Source organism: Perca fluviatilis, chromosome 18 (assembly GCF_010015445.1).
Source record: "Perca fluviatilis chromosome 18, GENO_Pfluv_1.0, whole genome shotgun sequence".
Taxonomy (NCBI): domain Eukaryota; kingdom Metazoa; phylum Chordata; class Actinopteri; order Perciformes; family Percidae; genus Perca; species Perca fluviatilis.
The window spans coordinates 30,287,557-30,305,027 of record NC_053129.1 but is presented as its reverse complement, the minus strand read 5'-3'; the positions used below and the strand labels follow the sequence as shown (position 1 = coordinate 30,305,027).

General features: G+C 41.7%; 1 protein-coding gene across 3 annotated transcripts in view; it reads right to left on the bottom strand.

Moving 5' to 3' along the window:
• Positions 1-17,471, bottom strand: part of galnt14 (UDP-N-acetyl-alpha-D-galactosamine:polypeptide N-acetylgalactosaminyltransferase 14 (GalNAc-T14)) — a 197,882-nt gene that overhangs the window by 18,317 nt on the left and 162,094 nt on the right. For all 3 annotated transcript variants that reach the window (XM_039782122.1, XM_039782123.1, XM_039782121.1), the window contains exons 10-14: positions 13,826-13,929; positions 10,047-10,173; positions 5,046-5,138; positions 3,469-3,552; positions 374-518 (exon numbers count right to left, since the gene is read on the bottom strand). In XM_039782122.1, the coding sequence (XP_039638056.1) occupies positions 374-518; positions 3,469-3,552; positions 5,046-5,138; positions 10,047-10,173; positions 13,826-13,929 (553 nt within the window). The remainder of the gene's footprint in view (positions 1-373; positions 519-3,468; positions 3,553-5,045; positions 5,139-10,046; positions 10,174-13,825; positions 13,930-17,471) is intronic.

Sequence of the window (17,471 nt, the reverse complement as noted above, 5' to 3'; positions counted from 1 at the left end):
CTAATCAAGTTTTAGTTTGACGACTCTCTCTATCAGAAATCTTGTTTACATCTAGTGTGACCAGAGGGAGGGAGGGGGTGGTGTGAGCAATATTTCCTCATCCATCTTAATGAATAAGAACAGTTTTTTCCCCCACATCCTAGTCTAGACATCCACACTCCCTGCGTCTATGGAATGAAAATCTGCATGACTGAAAAAAGATGTTTATCATTTTACATCAGCTGATTTGACAACCTGTTAAAGTTTTATAAACCGTATTCCATTAACTGTCTTTAGATGTCTTCTTTACTCTATCCCAGACTCTATCTGTTTCCTACCGGTTCACAGTGGGGAGAACAACAACACTGTCTTTCTAAATTCCAGGCTGACCCACCTGGCTGATGGCGGGGACCCCCTCTGTTCCTACGCAGGGAGCCAGTGTGAGGACGGGCAGCTCCTGGCCCTCCACCCTGCGAGACTCCAGACAGTTCTGCCGCTGTTTGATCACCCCGGACTGAGAGTCAGAGTCGTCTGGGACCCTGGTAGAGGAAACACAGCATAGAATTCATACAAGGGCTCCATTGTGTTGGAGAGACATATATTACACATCCCAAACAAAACCCAAAATGCATAACTAGACACCACTAGAGGACAGTGAGAATATATGATTTTTTTCTGTTGAATCTCCAAAACCTCATTTACCCAAACTGGCAGCAACAGGATTTAGTGGATATACTGTATCATCTTACATTTTAAGATACACTTACAGCCTCACTCAGATGAAACAGAAGACCCCCAATTGTCTCCACCGTGGTCTCATTAACTACATCAAGATATCGCAGTTAATTTGACAGTGATTCATCAGCGTTTTCAAAAATGACGCGCCTGATGCACCTTTAACGAATCCGCTGAAGGCCACGATTTTCTAAACTCATTACTTCAGAAAGTTTCTTCCCAATCTTCCGCTTTGATAAACTTTCTCAGTCTTTCTTGTTATATTCTCGGCGGCGCTATAAACTCGGGCTTAAGCCCTGTACCATTAATTCAATCTGCTATCTCTCTCTGTTTTAATAACCCTTTAAAGGTTATTCCGCGTTTTAAGGGTCAGGTCTGTCCTCCCCTGAGAGCGAGCCTGTTAATTCCATACTGGGGGATTAACACCAGCCTCCAGTGGATAAATGGGTATTTAAGTGTGTGTGATTGTGTGCGTACTGAAGTGTTTGAAAGGGGGAAAAAAAGTGTTTAAATGAGAATGCTTATGTGTGTCTTAAAGTGCTCATATAATGCCCATCTTCAGGTTCATAACTGTATTTAGAGGTTATATCAGAATAGGTTTACATAGTTTAATTTTCAAAAAATACCATATTTTTTAGCTCCTGTTTTCATCCTGTGTGTTGAGCTCTCTGTTTTAGCTACAGAGTGAGACATCTCACTTCTGTTCCATCTTTGTTGGGAGTCGCACATGCTCAGTACCTAGGTAAGGACTACTAGCCAGTCAGAAGCAGAGTATGAGGGAGTACCATGCTAGCAGCTAGGCGAGCATTATAACAATAATATGTGTTACAAAGTGACCACGTTGGTCTCTGAAGTAAAGGCTGGACTTCAATAGAGCTGTTTGTGAACAGTGTTTTCTGTTGGAGATGGTAAGTCCCTTTGGGGTGGACTTTGGGCTTTTTTACTGTGTAAACCTATAACATGCACAAAGAAGATATATAACACAACAAAGGTAAGGGAAAAAGGCAAAAAGCATAATATGAGCACTTTAAATATATTTGTATTGGCATGTCTGTGTGCTTGTAAGCAGTGCATTTGTGTACTGTATGTATATGAGTGTGTTGTTGTGTCTTTCTGTGTGTGTGTGTGTGTGTGTGTGTGTGTGTGTGTGTGGTGTGTGTGTGTGTGTGTGTGTTTGCAGACAGAGCACTCAGTCTGAGACACCAGGGCCCCTGGGAGCTCAGCCAATCAGAACAGAGTTAACACAATGACACTGGATGAGGTGTTCCAAAAGACATGAAGGTGTGTGTGTGTGTGTGTGTGTGTGTGTGTGTGTGTGTGTGTGTGTGTGTGTGTGTGTGTGTGTGTGTGTTTGTACACTCACTGTAATTTTTGACAGATTCAAAAAACAAAACAGGAGGTGCATTGTGTGCCACATTTGCAGACAGCACAAAGCATTGTGCAGGTGCGCAGGGTTTGATTAAAAGCTGTATTAAACCCCTTTCCCACCGGACAAAAAAAACACCAACACGCACTAACATCTGGCTTTTGTCTGCAGTGGGAAAGGTTACATCAGCTTTCATTCCCGGAACAAATGACTCTGCAGTAGTCACAGGTATTTATCGGCTCCACTTCCGATCGGCAGTGATGGAAACATGACCCCTGGGTGGAAAGGCCTTTTTTTCGCCCCTTTTTAGACTTCTGCGTCTCATTTGAGCCACAAATTCCAGCCGTCACTGTGCATCATCATCTTGGGCATCATTCCGAAGTAGTCGGCACTGAGTTCGAAAGAGCAACTGAATAAGTAACAGATATAAAGAAGAGGTAACCACCGTAACATCGCTGGCCGCTGCTTTCTAGTGTATACTAGCCCTGTTTTCCAGCGAGTTTGTGACGTCGAACGTGACGCGCCAGAAAAAAACAGAAAGGCATACTTGTCTACTGGCAATGGGAAAGGAGTCTATTACCTTTTTAGGGTTTTTTCCAGGGTTTAAAAAACAGGCAAATTTTGGGGCGAACAGGGAATTTCACAATCATGCCCACACCTTTACCTGTCCTGTGTGCTTTTTGTCTCAAAATGCATACAAGTACATTTTGCCAGACAAAATATGTTCTGACTGCATCATAAGATCTGGAAATTAAGCTAGCCACAGGTCTGGAACCAATCCTCTATGCTCCCCTCTGCACTGCTTGTTTTGTCGCCTATCATCTTTTTTAGCTGGTTTTCTTTTGCAGTCCCAGGGAAAAATGAGGGTACTAAAGTTGGGCGACAGAGTCAAAAGCCAAAAAAAGGTAAAAACTTCATCCACGGTCCCAGTTCATTACGCTGGCTTTGCGTACTTTACAAGGCTACTCCAGAGCCGCAGAAGACATCATACGTTCAACTGTTTGAAAGGCTGAGTAATTCCCCCCACCAGGAATAAACTGACCTGATGTGTAAAGTCAGTGGCATTCCACTTTAAAAGACAAAAAAAAATAAAATAAAAACAGACATAAAAAACCTAATAGAAAAATAATCTTATCTTTAAAATGCCCAAGACAGTAATAAAGCCAGTTCTGGTGTCAGTCTTGAAATGTCTCCTCTCTCTCAGTTGCTTGCTCAGCAGAAGCTTTCCCTGGACAGATAAGTTCAAAGACACACACACACACACACACACACACACACACACACACACACACACACACACACACACACACACACACACACACACACACACACACACACACACACACACACACACACACACACACACACACACACACACACACTCTTACTTGAGCTCAGGGTAGACGTTGTCCAAGTACCACTTAAAGGATTTGCACTTGAGCTTCTTGCGGAGTTCCACTCTGCCTCGGATACTGGTAACACACACACACACACACCAACAGACAAAGGCAGACAGTCAGATAAACAGTAGTCAGTAATACTCAGACCAGGAGAAGCAGTCATACAATATCCAAAGACAGAACAAACTTGTCACAGATAATTACAAAGTAACGTACAGCCAGGACAAATAATACAAGCATGTGATGTGGATAGGCAGGTAAAGCCTTATAGCGGTGTTTAAATGTCAGTGTTAACCTGTTTCCGAGAGATAAACACTGACATTTATGCATAGCTTGGCTTTAATGTCTGTTCCTGCTGTGTTTTGCGTTAGTCTTGTATTAATCACATTGTGGGGACTTGCTTCCCATTCAGGGACAAAACACTGGTCTGAAGTAAACCATTTATTTTAGGCTTAAGACTTCTGGTGTAAAGAGTAACACGGCAGGTGGCCGGGTTGGTTCAGTGGGTAGAGGAGGCGCACATAAACATAGAGGTTTATGCCTCGACGCAGAGGTCCAGGATTCGAATCTGACCTGTGACTATTTCCTGCATGTCTTCCTCCTCTTTCTCACCTAGCTGTCCTATCCATCAAAGGTGGAAAAGCCCAAAAGAATTATCTTAAAAAAAGGCTGAAAAGCAAGTTCAGTTAAACTTGAACTACTGGACATCAGCAAAAATTTGATTTTCAGGGGGTGTTAAGTTACTCTTTAATGTCAGGGTCAAATGTCGAAGGATTGAAATATATTTCCCTATTCACTCCTGTTAATATCTCTGGTTGTTTTAGTCTATTGCGGGCACTGTTGCAAGTCGATATACAGAGCAACTTCATGGCCCTATTAGAGTCAAAGGATTTCTGCATAATTGTGATGAAGTACAGCTGCAAAAGCTGCTTGGAGCACTTAACTCTTTTTTTTTAAGAGTTTAAATTTCTGTCATCCTCCGCAAGTTGCAACAACCTGTATAGCTGTGCCTATCCACCCTTGTTGCTGTTAAAAATTGCAATTAATTAAAGTCTCTTTTTCTTCCATTATTGGATAGTTTAGGGTGGCTGTGGCTATGAGCTAGAGCGGGTCGGCCCTCAAACACAACATTGGCTGTTTGATGCCCGGCTCCTCCGGCCACATGTCAAAGTGTCCTTGAGCAAGACAATGAACACCAAGTTGCTCCCCAGACGCTGTATGTGGCTGTCCACTGCTCTGCAGAGATTCAATTTCACTACATTGTACTGTACGATTGTGTGCGACAAATAAAAAAGTTGCTTCTGTTTCTTCTTCTATAGTTTATAGCTGAGACAAACAAGAAACGTGGGGAGAGTCAGAGGGATGACCTGCAACAAAGGTATCCACCCTGAAACAACGCACGAATGGTGTGGATAAATAAACCAAAACACCTGGCAATTTCTTCTGTGGCTTTTTTTTCTGGCTCTGGTACCAGAAGATTACATCCCTCTGAATTGACGTCCGGAACCAGGCTTCTCACCAGTGTGTATATATAAAGTGTGTGTCGATTGTGTGTGTGTTCTTACTCTCCGTAGGATTTCCCCCGTGCTGCAGGCCGAGCAGAGTAGTAAAAGAGACTGAAGTCGTCCATCCACACCTCAGCTGTACGACGTGTGTTCCTGTAACCACACACACACACACACACACACACACACACACACACACACACACACACACACACACACACACACACACACACACACACACACACACACACACAACACACACACACACACTTAAGACCATGGTACCTCACAATCTTATTTCCTGTTATGTATATTTGCTTTATGTCTTCCTTTGGCAGGAACTCATTAATGGTGAAAGCATGGTGAAAGCATTTTGTATCCAGCAGACAAACAGTAAGTGGATAATGTGACTTTTGTGACATGTATTGCATATAACAATGATACTAATTACTTGGCATTTAAAAATCTCTGATGTCTTTAAACACACCAACAATGGCAGTTATGAAAAAAACAGTCTCTGGTAAGTGCCAACAATAATGTAACCTTGACCTAAAGTTAATGCAACTCTATGCGTTCACTTGAATGTATTACGGATCTCCGGAAGGTTTCCAGCTGTGCATTTTATTCTCTCGCAAATTACACATATAATTTGTGGTTAATTTATTAAAACCATTTACTGAACTATAGGCATGTTTCTTTAATACAAAGCAGCCATTGAACAAGCTTCGGATTTTGTTTTGGCTAAATCAAAACATGAGAAACTGACCCACGATTTCATGACGCAGGTGTGAATGTGTGCGGCAGAAGGGTAATGCGTTAATCATGAACAAGGTCTCCACACAGTGTGAATACAAACAGGACAGCTTCATCACAAAAACAGAATCCCAAACTCTGTTCCCTAGATGTTTGGGGATGATATTTAAAGGTTTAAATAAATTATATATGCAAACACTCCCTGAATGTAAGCAAGAGGATGTGATGAGATGCAAGTATGGTCTGTCCCCTCCTCCATCAACACTGTGGATCCAGCTGATATTGTAACCACATTGAAGTAGAGGAGAGACTGCAGGAAGGAGGGAAGGAAACAAGTAAAAACAGGCATCAGCAGTGTTTACCTGCTGCCTTTAAACACACCGCTCTGTTGCAGACAGCAGCCCACCTCCAGATGAACACCTACCATTCACTACCATTACTTCCCAATATATAATATCCAGATTCAGACTGCATATTTATACCTGCTGCAAACCCTGCTTACTGGATTTCTTATTCAGTTCTGTCCAGCTCAGTACGCTTTATTCACCACACATTTTCTCCAGCTCTCGCCTCCGATTTACTCCTTTTTCTCTCATCCTCTTTCTCTCTCTGTAGTAATTAGCTATTAGCGGAGTTTCTCTGAGCTGTGAACTATCTCATTGAAATGACAGAAACCCTCCATTACAGGCATAACACTGGCTGTGACGGTTTAATGAAAGGGGAAGAGAGAGAGAGAGAGGATATGAGTTGGCTGCTGTAGGCGTATAAACATAAATACGTGTCACACAGGCTTACAATTAAAAAGAATCACTCATTGCACACACAAACACATTGGAATACAGCAGCAGGCGTCGGCGAGGGAGGAAACAGAATAATCTTTGTAATCAAATTATTAAGCAGCCCTTTTTATTTAGCATATTCATAACCCAGACTGCCAGCGCCGAGCCTTCAGCTAATTAACCGGCGGAGCAACATGCGCGCAGACAACTGCAGCTTTGTTTGGGAGATCGGCGTTGATCACAAACATCAGGCCATCGTGATACGAATAAAAGTCATCGTCATGTCCACAGAACAGATGTTGCCTCGGTAACAGCCGACGGGGAGCAAAAATTAACGGCTGAACGGCCTGACTGAAAGAGGAAAAGTCTCAGTGCCGTGGTGGATTAGCTGGTTGACACTAAACAATAAGTTTATACGAGCCGTTCGGCGGAGACGCTTTGCTCCAAAGTGCCGTTCAGCAGCAGGAGCGCTCGTTTAGGAAGCTGAACACCTCCAACCTGGCAGAGTAAGTGCCTTGCTCTGCCCATTAAGCCACAAAGGGACCCCAACTTTCAACCCTGGCAATGTTAATGCCTTGCTCACAAGCTGAGGTTTGGGAATTGCTGAACTGTTTAAGGAATAATCCGCCGGATAGATCATCAGTCTGCAGCGTTCAATGGATCCCAGGAGTTACTTTGTGATGTAGTGCTGTAATTTAGTTTTCTGTGAGCTCACTTTCTCTCCGTCTTCTACTTGAGTTTGTCATTCACAATGTTTCCCAGAATGCCTTTTCAATCCATGCCTAGGCCTGATATTGTCATTCTCTGGATATTCACTTACAAAGGGGATAATTAAAAAAACACAAATACATTTTTCTTGTGACCTCGAGATATAGACAAGCACTGTCTCCCAATTGCACTTTGTTCTTATTCCTTACGCTGTGTAACACCTTGATGAATAACACCATGCAGTAATGACAAAAGTGCACTCGGTTTTGTAATCTGAATGTAACCAGCATCCTTATTGTAGCCATGATTAATCTATTTATACGAGATCAATTCACATGCAGTCGGAGCACATTAGTCCTGTTAATGGATTATTGGACTGCCTGTAAACATCTTTCTGTCTGAACTGTTTGAAAGGGGCAGGGAACAGAATACAGCTTATGCTAATAGGATCATATTGTATTCGCAGCTCAAAGGCTCCCAGGCAGCTGTAAATCCACTTTAACAATGATGTGAACAGCTTTCGCGGGGCTGCGACACACAGCTCAGAGTGCAAATGCTGCACGGCTGTTTCCTGTGTATTATTATTAGTCCAAAAGTGAATCTTCAGCAGGAAAGTTAGTGGGATTATAAATTGGGTAGGTTAGTGTGTAACTGTGCACTAAATGATAAAAAAAATAAAAAAATAAATAAAGACAAACGAGTCCGAAAAGCAATTAGGTGATAGTCAATCTGCAGTTCATTGAGGAATGAATTCAGCTAGTAGGTCAGTAATATAATATGGGAATAGGAACCATAAAATAATTAAAACCTAAAAACACTACACACCTTACACATAATGGCCAAATAGAGGGGGGGTCATGTGTGAAAGGGAGCAGGGATCGATATTCGGGGATATCTGTACTGCCTATTTCCCACCGCAACACTCGTAACACCGTGTAACATTGCAATAACAAGAAAACATTACTTGTCTTGCAAAATGTTGCACATTAAATACATTAAAAGAACATTGGCACTGGACAAAAAACAGCTCCTCACACATCACGTTTCTGAAAGTAACCTTCCGCCAAGCATGAAGCATGCTTACAACTAAATAAAATCTTAATGAGAATGCCAGGAAGTGCCTGGATCAGAAAGCAAATGATCATAGTCCTTAAACAATCTTCCAATTTCCCCTTGGGGATCGATCGATCTATCTATCTATCTATCTATCTATCTATCTATCTATCTATCTATCTATCTATCTAACACCACGCACTGCATGATTTTATCCCCCAACTGTAAATGCCAGCGGACTCAGACTGAACATACTTGGTCCAACTTGCTCTGATCAGTTGTGTGTCTTAAAGGTTCTATGACATGGTGCTTTTTGGATGTTTTTATATAGACCTTAGTGGTCCCCTAATGCTGTATCTGAAGTCTCTTTTATATAGACCTTAGTGGTCCCCTAATACTGTATCTGAAGTCTCTTTTATATAGACCTTAGTGGTCCCCTAATACTGTATCTGAAGTCTCTTTTATATAGACCTTAGTGGTCCCCTAATACTGTATCTGAAGTCTCTTTTATATAGACCTTAGTGGTCCCCTAATACTGTATCTGAAGTCTCTTTTATATAGACCTTAGTGGTCCCCTAATACTGTATCTGAAGTCTCTTTTATATAGACCTTCGTGGTCCCCTAATACTGTATCTAATGTCTCTTTTATATAGACCTTAGTGGTCCCCTAATACTGTATCTGATGTCTCTTTTATATAGACATTAGTGGTCCCCTAATACTGTATCTGAAGTCTCTTTTATATAGACCTTCGTGGTCCCCTAATACTGTATCTGAAGTCTCTTTTATATTGACCTTAGTGGTCCCCTAATACTGTATCTGAAGTCTCTTTTATATAGACCTTAGTGGTCCCCTAATACTGTATCTGAAGTCTCTTTTATATAGACCTTCGTGGTCCCCTAATACTGTATCTGAAGTTTCTTTTATATAGACCTTAGTGGTCCCCTAATACTGTATCTGAAGTCTCTTTTATATAGACCTTAGTGGTCCCCTAATACTGTATCTGAAGTCTCTTTTATATAGACCTTAGTGGTCCCCTAATACTGTATCTGAAGTCTCTTTCCTGAAATTCAGCCTTGGTGCAGAATTACAGCCACTAGAGCCAGTCCCACAATGAGCTTTCCTTAGGATGTGCCATTTCTGTGTCTGTAGCTTTAAATGCTTTTGAGGAGGAGAGAGGGGGGGCAAGGTGGAGGGTGGGGGTGTGGCCTTGACCAACTGCCATTCACTTGTTTTCAAGCCATGATGTCTCTCTCTCTCTCATGGGTGGGCCAAATTCTCTGGGCGGGCAAAGCAGAGAAAGGGGAGGTAACCTTTCCCCTTATGACCTCATAAGGGGAAGATTCCAGATCGGCCCATCTGAGCTTTCATTTTCTCAAAGGCAGAGCAGGATACCCAGGGCTCGGTTTACACCCATCGCCATTTCTAGCCACTGGGGTACCATAGGCAGGCTGGGGGAACTCATATTAATGTTAAAAAACCTCATAAAGTGACATTTTCATGCCATGGGACCTTTAAACTGGGTTGGAATTCCCAATCCCCTACTTCCAAGCTGCACGGATCAGAGGAAATAATTCAGCCCCAACATGTTTGTCTCTAACAAAGTTAGAGTGTTGCTGGAGTTTTGACCTTTTCTGTGTGAATTGACAGAAATCAAGCAGCCCTCTGGCATCTCAAACAGATATCTGATTCAGTCTGCATACATGAAAAATCCCCCTAAAATGGAAGTTCTGACATTAAAATGAGTCAAAAAATCATTCTGAGACTTACTTGATGTAGGTGTTGGCGTTCCCGTCGGGGAAGACGTACGGGTGTTTCTTCCTGAAGACGTGACCCACTCTGCTGCAGGGCAGGATCTCCAGACTGCCGCCACACTGCCACACCCGGAACGAGATCTCTGCAACCAAGTAAACACCCAACGTTCAACTTGCAGATTGTCTGTATGTTTTTGATTTATTTGACCTTTTCACCAAGCCTCATTCAGGTGAATATAAAAAGGTGTTACGATTCTTTCCTCAGTCCAAAAAAATGATAAACGTTTCAACAATACCCATCCCTGACACCAAGTCAAGGACAGATGTAACCCTTGTGTGTTTTTGTGTAACTCATCTGTCGGCATGTCTGTTTTGCCTCCTCTTTACTACGAAGCACTTGGTGACGTTCTGCTACTGCTGTTTAAATGAACTAACTTCAGATGTGTCACGGTAGCTGGGTAACTGTGTGGAACCAGGCTTGTTGTTCATTAGAAGCTTTTTTTGTTCTGTGTCTCGTCGTTAGTTTTCTATCCTTCGCATCACAGCTAAGTGGGCCAAACCTCTCTGAATATTTGATGACCCGCTGACGGACTCTGATGTGTTTGTCTGATTCTGTGTGTGTGTGGGAACGCATACGCTTGTCTACGTGCGTTCATCTGCTTACACTGTGCTCATTCTCTGTGCATCGTGTGTGTGTTGTAGTTTAATGTAGGCTAATAGACAACGCAGCTGTCTGTCTGTGACTCAGAGGATAGAGAGAGAGAAGTAACAGAGTTTCCCCAACGAACGAGATGCCGAGAACTTTGAGGGAGAGAGAGAATAGGAAAGAGGGAGACATAGAGGGAGAACAGGAGAAAGAGAATAGGAGAGAGGGAGTGAAAATGAGAGCATGGACTGGATTTGATGAGGAAGCGGAGAGATGGAAGTAAAGCTGATACTCCAGAGAGTACAAAGGAGAACAAGAGAAGTCAGCAATATACTGAGATACTGACACAAAGCCTGTGAGACTGACAGAAACATGACAGAGAGCAAATGTGTGTGTGTGTGTGTGTGTGTGTGTGTGTGTATGTGGGTGTGAGAGGCTAACAGTCTTTCATTGATCCGAGAAAAGCAGCAGTACAGCAATCAGCAAACTGACCAACAATCTATTACTAAACACGTACACACACACACACACACACACACACACACACACACACACACACACACACACACACACACACACACACACACACACACACACACACACACACACACACACACACACACACACACACACCGTTCAGATGACTGCAGGCAGCAGCAGGAGAGCCAGATGTTGCTGCTGGATGGATGTCAGACTGTAAAGACGTTTTTCTGCTGAATGAAAAGTTCACCTTCATTCAGCTGATATTAAAGGACTGATGTGAATAGCTGATTTTAAAGGACCTTTGTATTCCTATCAGTTAACTCCCCAGCGTAATAAGTCCTTCCTCTTTGTTATCTACTCAGCTGTTCATGAGCCATTCCTGCACTTGCTTATGATAGCAATCTAAAACCCAACCCTGTCTCATACCAAATATGATTACAGTTTGATTTGTACGATGTGTTTTGGAGGAACCGTAAACTGCTGCCTGGATTATGTTCACCAGCGACTGCTGTCCATATCCTGTGTCCTTTGCCATCTTAGGCTCAAGCTTAAAGTGCTCATATTATGCTTTTTCCCTTTCCTTTATTGTGTTATATCAATTTTTGTGCACATTATAGGTTTAAAAAAAAAAGTCCACCCCAAAGGGACTTACCATCTCCAACAGAAAACACTGTTCACAAACAGCTCCAAACAGCTCTATTGTAGTCCAGCCTTTACTTCAGAGACAAATGTGCGTCACTTTGTAACACACGTTATAATGCTCGCCTAGCTGCTAGCGTGGCACGCCCTCATACTCTGCTTCTGACTGGCTAGTAGCCCTTACCTAGGTACTGTCAGGGCACACCCTCATACTCTGCTTCTGACTGGCTAGTAGCCCTTACCTAGGTACTTTCAGGGCACGCCCTCATACTCTGCTTCTGACTGGCTAGTAGCCCTTACCTAGGTACTGTCAGGGCACGCCCTCATACTCTGCTTCTGACTGGCTAGTAGCCCTTACCTAGGTACTGTCAGGGCACGCCCTCATACTCTGCTTCTGACTGGCTAGTAGTCCTTACCTAGGTACTGTCAGGGCACGCCCTCATACTCTGTTTCTGACTGGCTAGTAGTCCTTACCTAGGTACTGTCAGGGCACGCCCTCATACTCTGCTTCTGACTGGCTAGTAGTCCTTACCTAGCTACTGTCAGGGCACGCCCTCATACTCTGCTTCTGACTGGCTAGTAGTCCTGCAGCAATGTGCAGTACAATAAAAAAGGTTTTTTTATTTTTTTTATTAAACCATGTAAACCTATTCGGATAGAACCTCTAAATACAATTATGACCCTGGAAATGGGCATAATATGAGCACTTTAAACTAAGGTTAAAACACTCAGTTAAGATTTGTGTTTTGGGGAAATATTAAAGAGTCAATCACCTGAATCTCCTGCTTCAAGTGAGTGTTTAATTTGTCTCTGTGTTTAAGACTATGTCCCTGGTCCTAACCAAGAGCACTGAGGCGCCTAAACACAACTACAAAAACATGAATCTTGCACAGAAACCCTGGAGGACCATTTTAAAATCAATAAAATAATTTTGAAATCAATATTTTATGTCCAATTATTGATCTCTTTAGTAAGAAGCCGAATAATAAGCAAGATAATGTAGAGCGAGCGAGTCATTATTGCGAATTAAACCCCTGCAGGGTGATGCAAGACCCTGACGCGCTCTACGTTATCATTACTTAATATCTCTGAGTAAACTAGACCTTTGTGGGCAATGCTCCAAATTAATGAGCAGGCCTGCTTTATTAACGTATTTTTATGGGATTTCTGCATTAATGTGATGAAGAACCTTGATGTGTTAGGTACCGAAGTCATGGGATTAACCAAATACACATAAACCTGCCAGTTATTTTACCCGTTGACAATCTAATTGATTTCAAATATATACTGGTCCTATGACACAGAATGACATATACCATGAAAGAGGATCATTTTGCACTGTAAAACAGTCATAATTATTTATTTATTTGGTGCGGACGTTTCATTTTGTAGATGTTTAACAGATTCCACCAAAATGTTGAAGCTGAATCTATTGCAAACAAGTAACGGACAGGGTACCTGGTTTCTTCTCAGATCAGAGTTTTTGGTCCAACGTCTCAGTCATAAAGACTATTTAACGGTTTTAAACTAGAATAAATCATTAAAACGTTTTTTTTTTTGGGATTCACTCTGTGGTGACATGTGGACATGTGGTTAGATTTGTTTTCAGTATAACAACTGGCAGGATGATGATGAAAACGTACTATTCCGACTATCAGAGCTGCAGAAGCCAAAAAGAGATCAATTGACGCTTTCCATGTAATATTTAAACCTTTGGAAAACTGTTTGCATCACTATGACATTGCATTAGAAATGAATGCAATTCTGATGTAATCATCCCACATCTGCAAAGTGACACTTTGTCCTTTTATCTTGAGAAAACTGACAGGAGAGAAGAGAGAAAAGAAGAGGGATTGATTTTATTTTTAAAATAAAACTTGCATTGAAACAACTGTTGACATGCTTTGAATCAAATTTCCTATAAAGAGAAGACTAAAACTTGATTCCAGTTAGTACGTCTCAACCAATAAATGTCCACGTTTGCCTCTGTAATGATTTGTCAGTGTGGTCAGCAATAAAAGACTCACCAAAGTTCTCCCCGCCCCAGATGTCCATGGCAGTGTCGTATTTGCCGAGATGATTGAACCAGGACCGGTCAATCACAAAGAGGCCGCCCGCGATGATGGGAGTCCTGTCACAGAGAAACATAAACAACAATGAGAGAGAGATCACTGTATGTCTAGTTATTGGTTTGTAGTCTCAGTAGTGTCATTTTTATCGAAAAGTCAATCATTTCTCGCTGACATCTGTGCTTGAATCTGTCCAGAATTGAATCAAATCCAAAGTAAAGTGACTCTTTCACCTCTTTTGTTACTCTGTGTTTTCCAGAAAAGACAAGAGCTTGTTGGTTTGCTGCCTGCCACCCACCCACACGCACACACGCACACACGCGCACACGCGCACACATACACGCACACAGTCTGAATCATCATCTGGACAACGTGATGAGTGAATAGCCTGGGGACAGCACATTGTGTCATCAAATACCCTCTGTTTATTAACAATTATCCTGCCATCACCGCCTGCAAATAGGACTTGTGTGTGTGTGTGCGTGTGTGTGTGTGTGCGTGTGTGTGTGTGTGTGTGTTGTGTAAGGACATGAAAACCCTTTTCAAGCTCAATTTGTCCTTGTATGTTTAAAGGTGTGTGTGTGTGTGTGTATATGTGTGTGTTTCTATTTGTATGTGACTGAGGAAATTAAAAAGCATACTATAACTTGGCAAATACATGAAATGAGACGAGGCTGGTGCACATTTGTGTGTGTGAGTGATCTGGTACTTCTGTCTTTGTGAGGAGGACCGACCCACGAAGGCTGTTCTACCCGAACGAGTTTCAAGGCTCATCAGACACAAAAACACTGCACGGCGATTATGAAACCATGAGACAGGATTTTACAACTCTTTGTATAAATATATTCATGGAAATATTCATTTTATCCTGACTCATGGCTATCGCCAGGGAAATAGTACAAATATGCTGTTAAGTTATCTGCACTTGTACATATCGTCGTTGTCGGGCAGAAACCTCATACCTCCATATCTGGTCATTTTAATTTTTTTGCTGTTGGTTCCTCCCTTTACATCTGTCCGTGGGTTTTACAAATATAGTGACAAGGGGATTTTGTCTGACTTAATTTGTTTGAGGTAAATAGCTCAATAAAATGTTTTCAAATCAGCCATTTTTAGATACAAGGTTTTTACCCATCAGCGACGATTTTTGACTTGCCAAAGCGGGTGTATTGTCAGATGACATCTCATTGCATTGTTGCAGCAAAGGTGGAGCCACACACACAGGCACCTCTAGTGTGCCAATGCAGTGGGTTTTATTAAAATAATAAGGGGGCTGCTTTTTTTTATTTTTTATTTTTTTTAATGAAAAAAAAAAATCATAATCGGGATTATTTTGGTCAATATTGAAATCACGATTATTTAACATGATTGCTCATTGACTTTTGGAAAGATGTTGCATTTATTGAACTTAAAACAAACAGTGAAACAGTTAAACAAATCAACAGTGAAAACACCTTAAACTGTGAAATTTTCCCTTTTTTTCATTCAGAACAAAAGACAAAATAAGAATTTACTTGCAAAATAATTGCTTTTCTCGATTACATTGTTTTTGTGATCGTTAGGAGCCAAAATCAAATTCGCGATTTAATTAGATTAATCGCACAGCCCTAATTTGAGTATTTCACTTTTATGCAACTTAAAACTTCTACTACAGTTATTTGACTTTGTTAGAGCACGTACGCTACCGTTAATGGTTAAGGGTTCAGGCAGAGGCTAGGAATGCATCCTGTCAATGACGGTCCCCACAAGTATAGTTTAAAAAATGTTCCCAGACGGACCGCGGTGACTCAAGCGTAACCCCCCCCCCCCCCTCCTCACACAAAAAAAAAAAAAAAAAAAAAAAAAACAAAAAAAAAAACACACACAAAAAAAAAAAACACACACACACACACACACACACACACACACACACACACACACACACACACACACACACACCCGTCCATCTGTAAGTGTTTAACACTCTGCCTCCACTAAAAACAAGCACGAAGTCAGACATCAGTCATAAGTTGGCACAGCAATAAATCTGGCTTCCTGCCACCAACCTGAATTATGAAGAAGGAACAGTGCCAAAGTTTATTATGTATAACTTCTTCCTCGCCCAGAAGGGGGCGCTGCAGCAATAACAGGTCAAGAAGTTTGTTTGTTACTGATTATTGCACTAAGGATCTGTGTCCTCTGTCATGTTAGCAGCGGTCAGTCGGCACTGCCCTGCGATCAACCACCACAGCCACAGAAAATGTGTGTATGTACAGTATGTATGTATTTATTTTCTTTCCGGGTTTATTTGTGTCTATATGCATTATTGTACTAGTCGATGACTGTGGGTTCTTCCTGCCACATTCATATAAAGTATGTGCTTTTTATACATCACAATATTCTGACAATGTATTGTAACTGATGTATATGGATCATATACTTCTTCTTCTTGATTGGAAACATGTTTGATGCAATGTAAACATATCTTTTGTCATGAGATAAGTGATGGTGGGGTTAAAAATGTGACCCACAACTGTTCAGAAACAGTAGCCAGAAAAACCTTTATTTGGCGGCATCATGACGATGTGTGGGCCCCTTTTTATTTCAACAGACATTACGGCTGGGTATCAGTACTCGACACTTGACTGAAATAACCCAGTATATGGTAGTATTTAAACTTTCCCAGTCAAATGATATCTGCATTTGATCCTTTTTGTACCCAAATCTAGATAAAAATGACTATTTGTGGGGTTTTGCTCGCAGCCAATCACTGCAAGTGATTAAAGGTGCAGTAGGTAAGCCTTATAAAACTAACTTTCTGTCATATTTGCTGAAACTGACCCTATTTTTCAGTAGAACTACATGAAGCAGGTCATTTAAAAAAAAATCCTCTGGCACCACCTACAGCCTGTCGTGTGATTTGCAAAAATCCACCGCTCCCTGTTCAGATGGACCAATCAGGGCCAGGGGGGAGGGGGTGTCTAACTGCATGTCAATCACTGCTCATGCACACGCATTCATTCTCCCTTGTCGGGGGAGGGGCTTAGGAGACCATTTTGGGCTTTAGCGGAAAGGGGGGAGGGACTGAGAAGTTGTCGATGTTCAAATTTTTTTGGCTAAGTCCTGGATCTTCGCAATCCTACCTACGGCACCTTTAAATGCAGCGTGTGATTGGCCCACTACCGCAGCAGCAAGCGCATTTGGCCTGGTATATTTACAATGATTTGACTTGCTGTCTGTTGCAATGTGCTACATTCCCGGACCGTCAATGCCGATAAAGTCTCATCATACATTACATGCATTGACATCAACAGAAAAAAACACACACAGTTGATTAACTTCAATCGATGGATGACTTAAAAGATATTAGAATACAACAAAAATGATATAGGGCCCCTTAAAGATAAAAGCTTGGGTGCATAAATAAAAAAATAAAATAAAAAATCTTTCACATCTTTGGGGGCACTGTAAGAAGCCAAAAGGTAGAAACACGAACATCGCTCAAAGATGAAGATGACATTGGGTTCAGAAGCTTCTGCAGAGTGAAAACAACTTAAGAAAAGGGATTCAAAGTTTGAAGATTTTTTTTACACAAGTATTGTACTTCTTCATAATAAAATCTGAA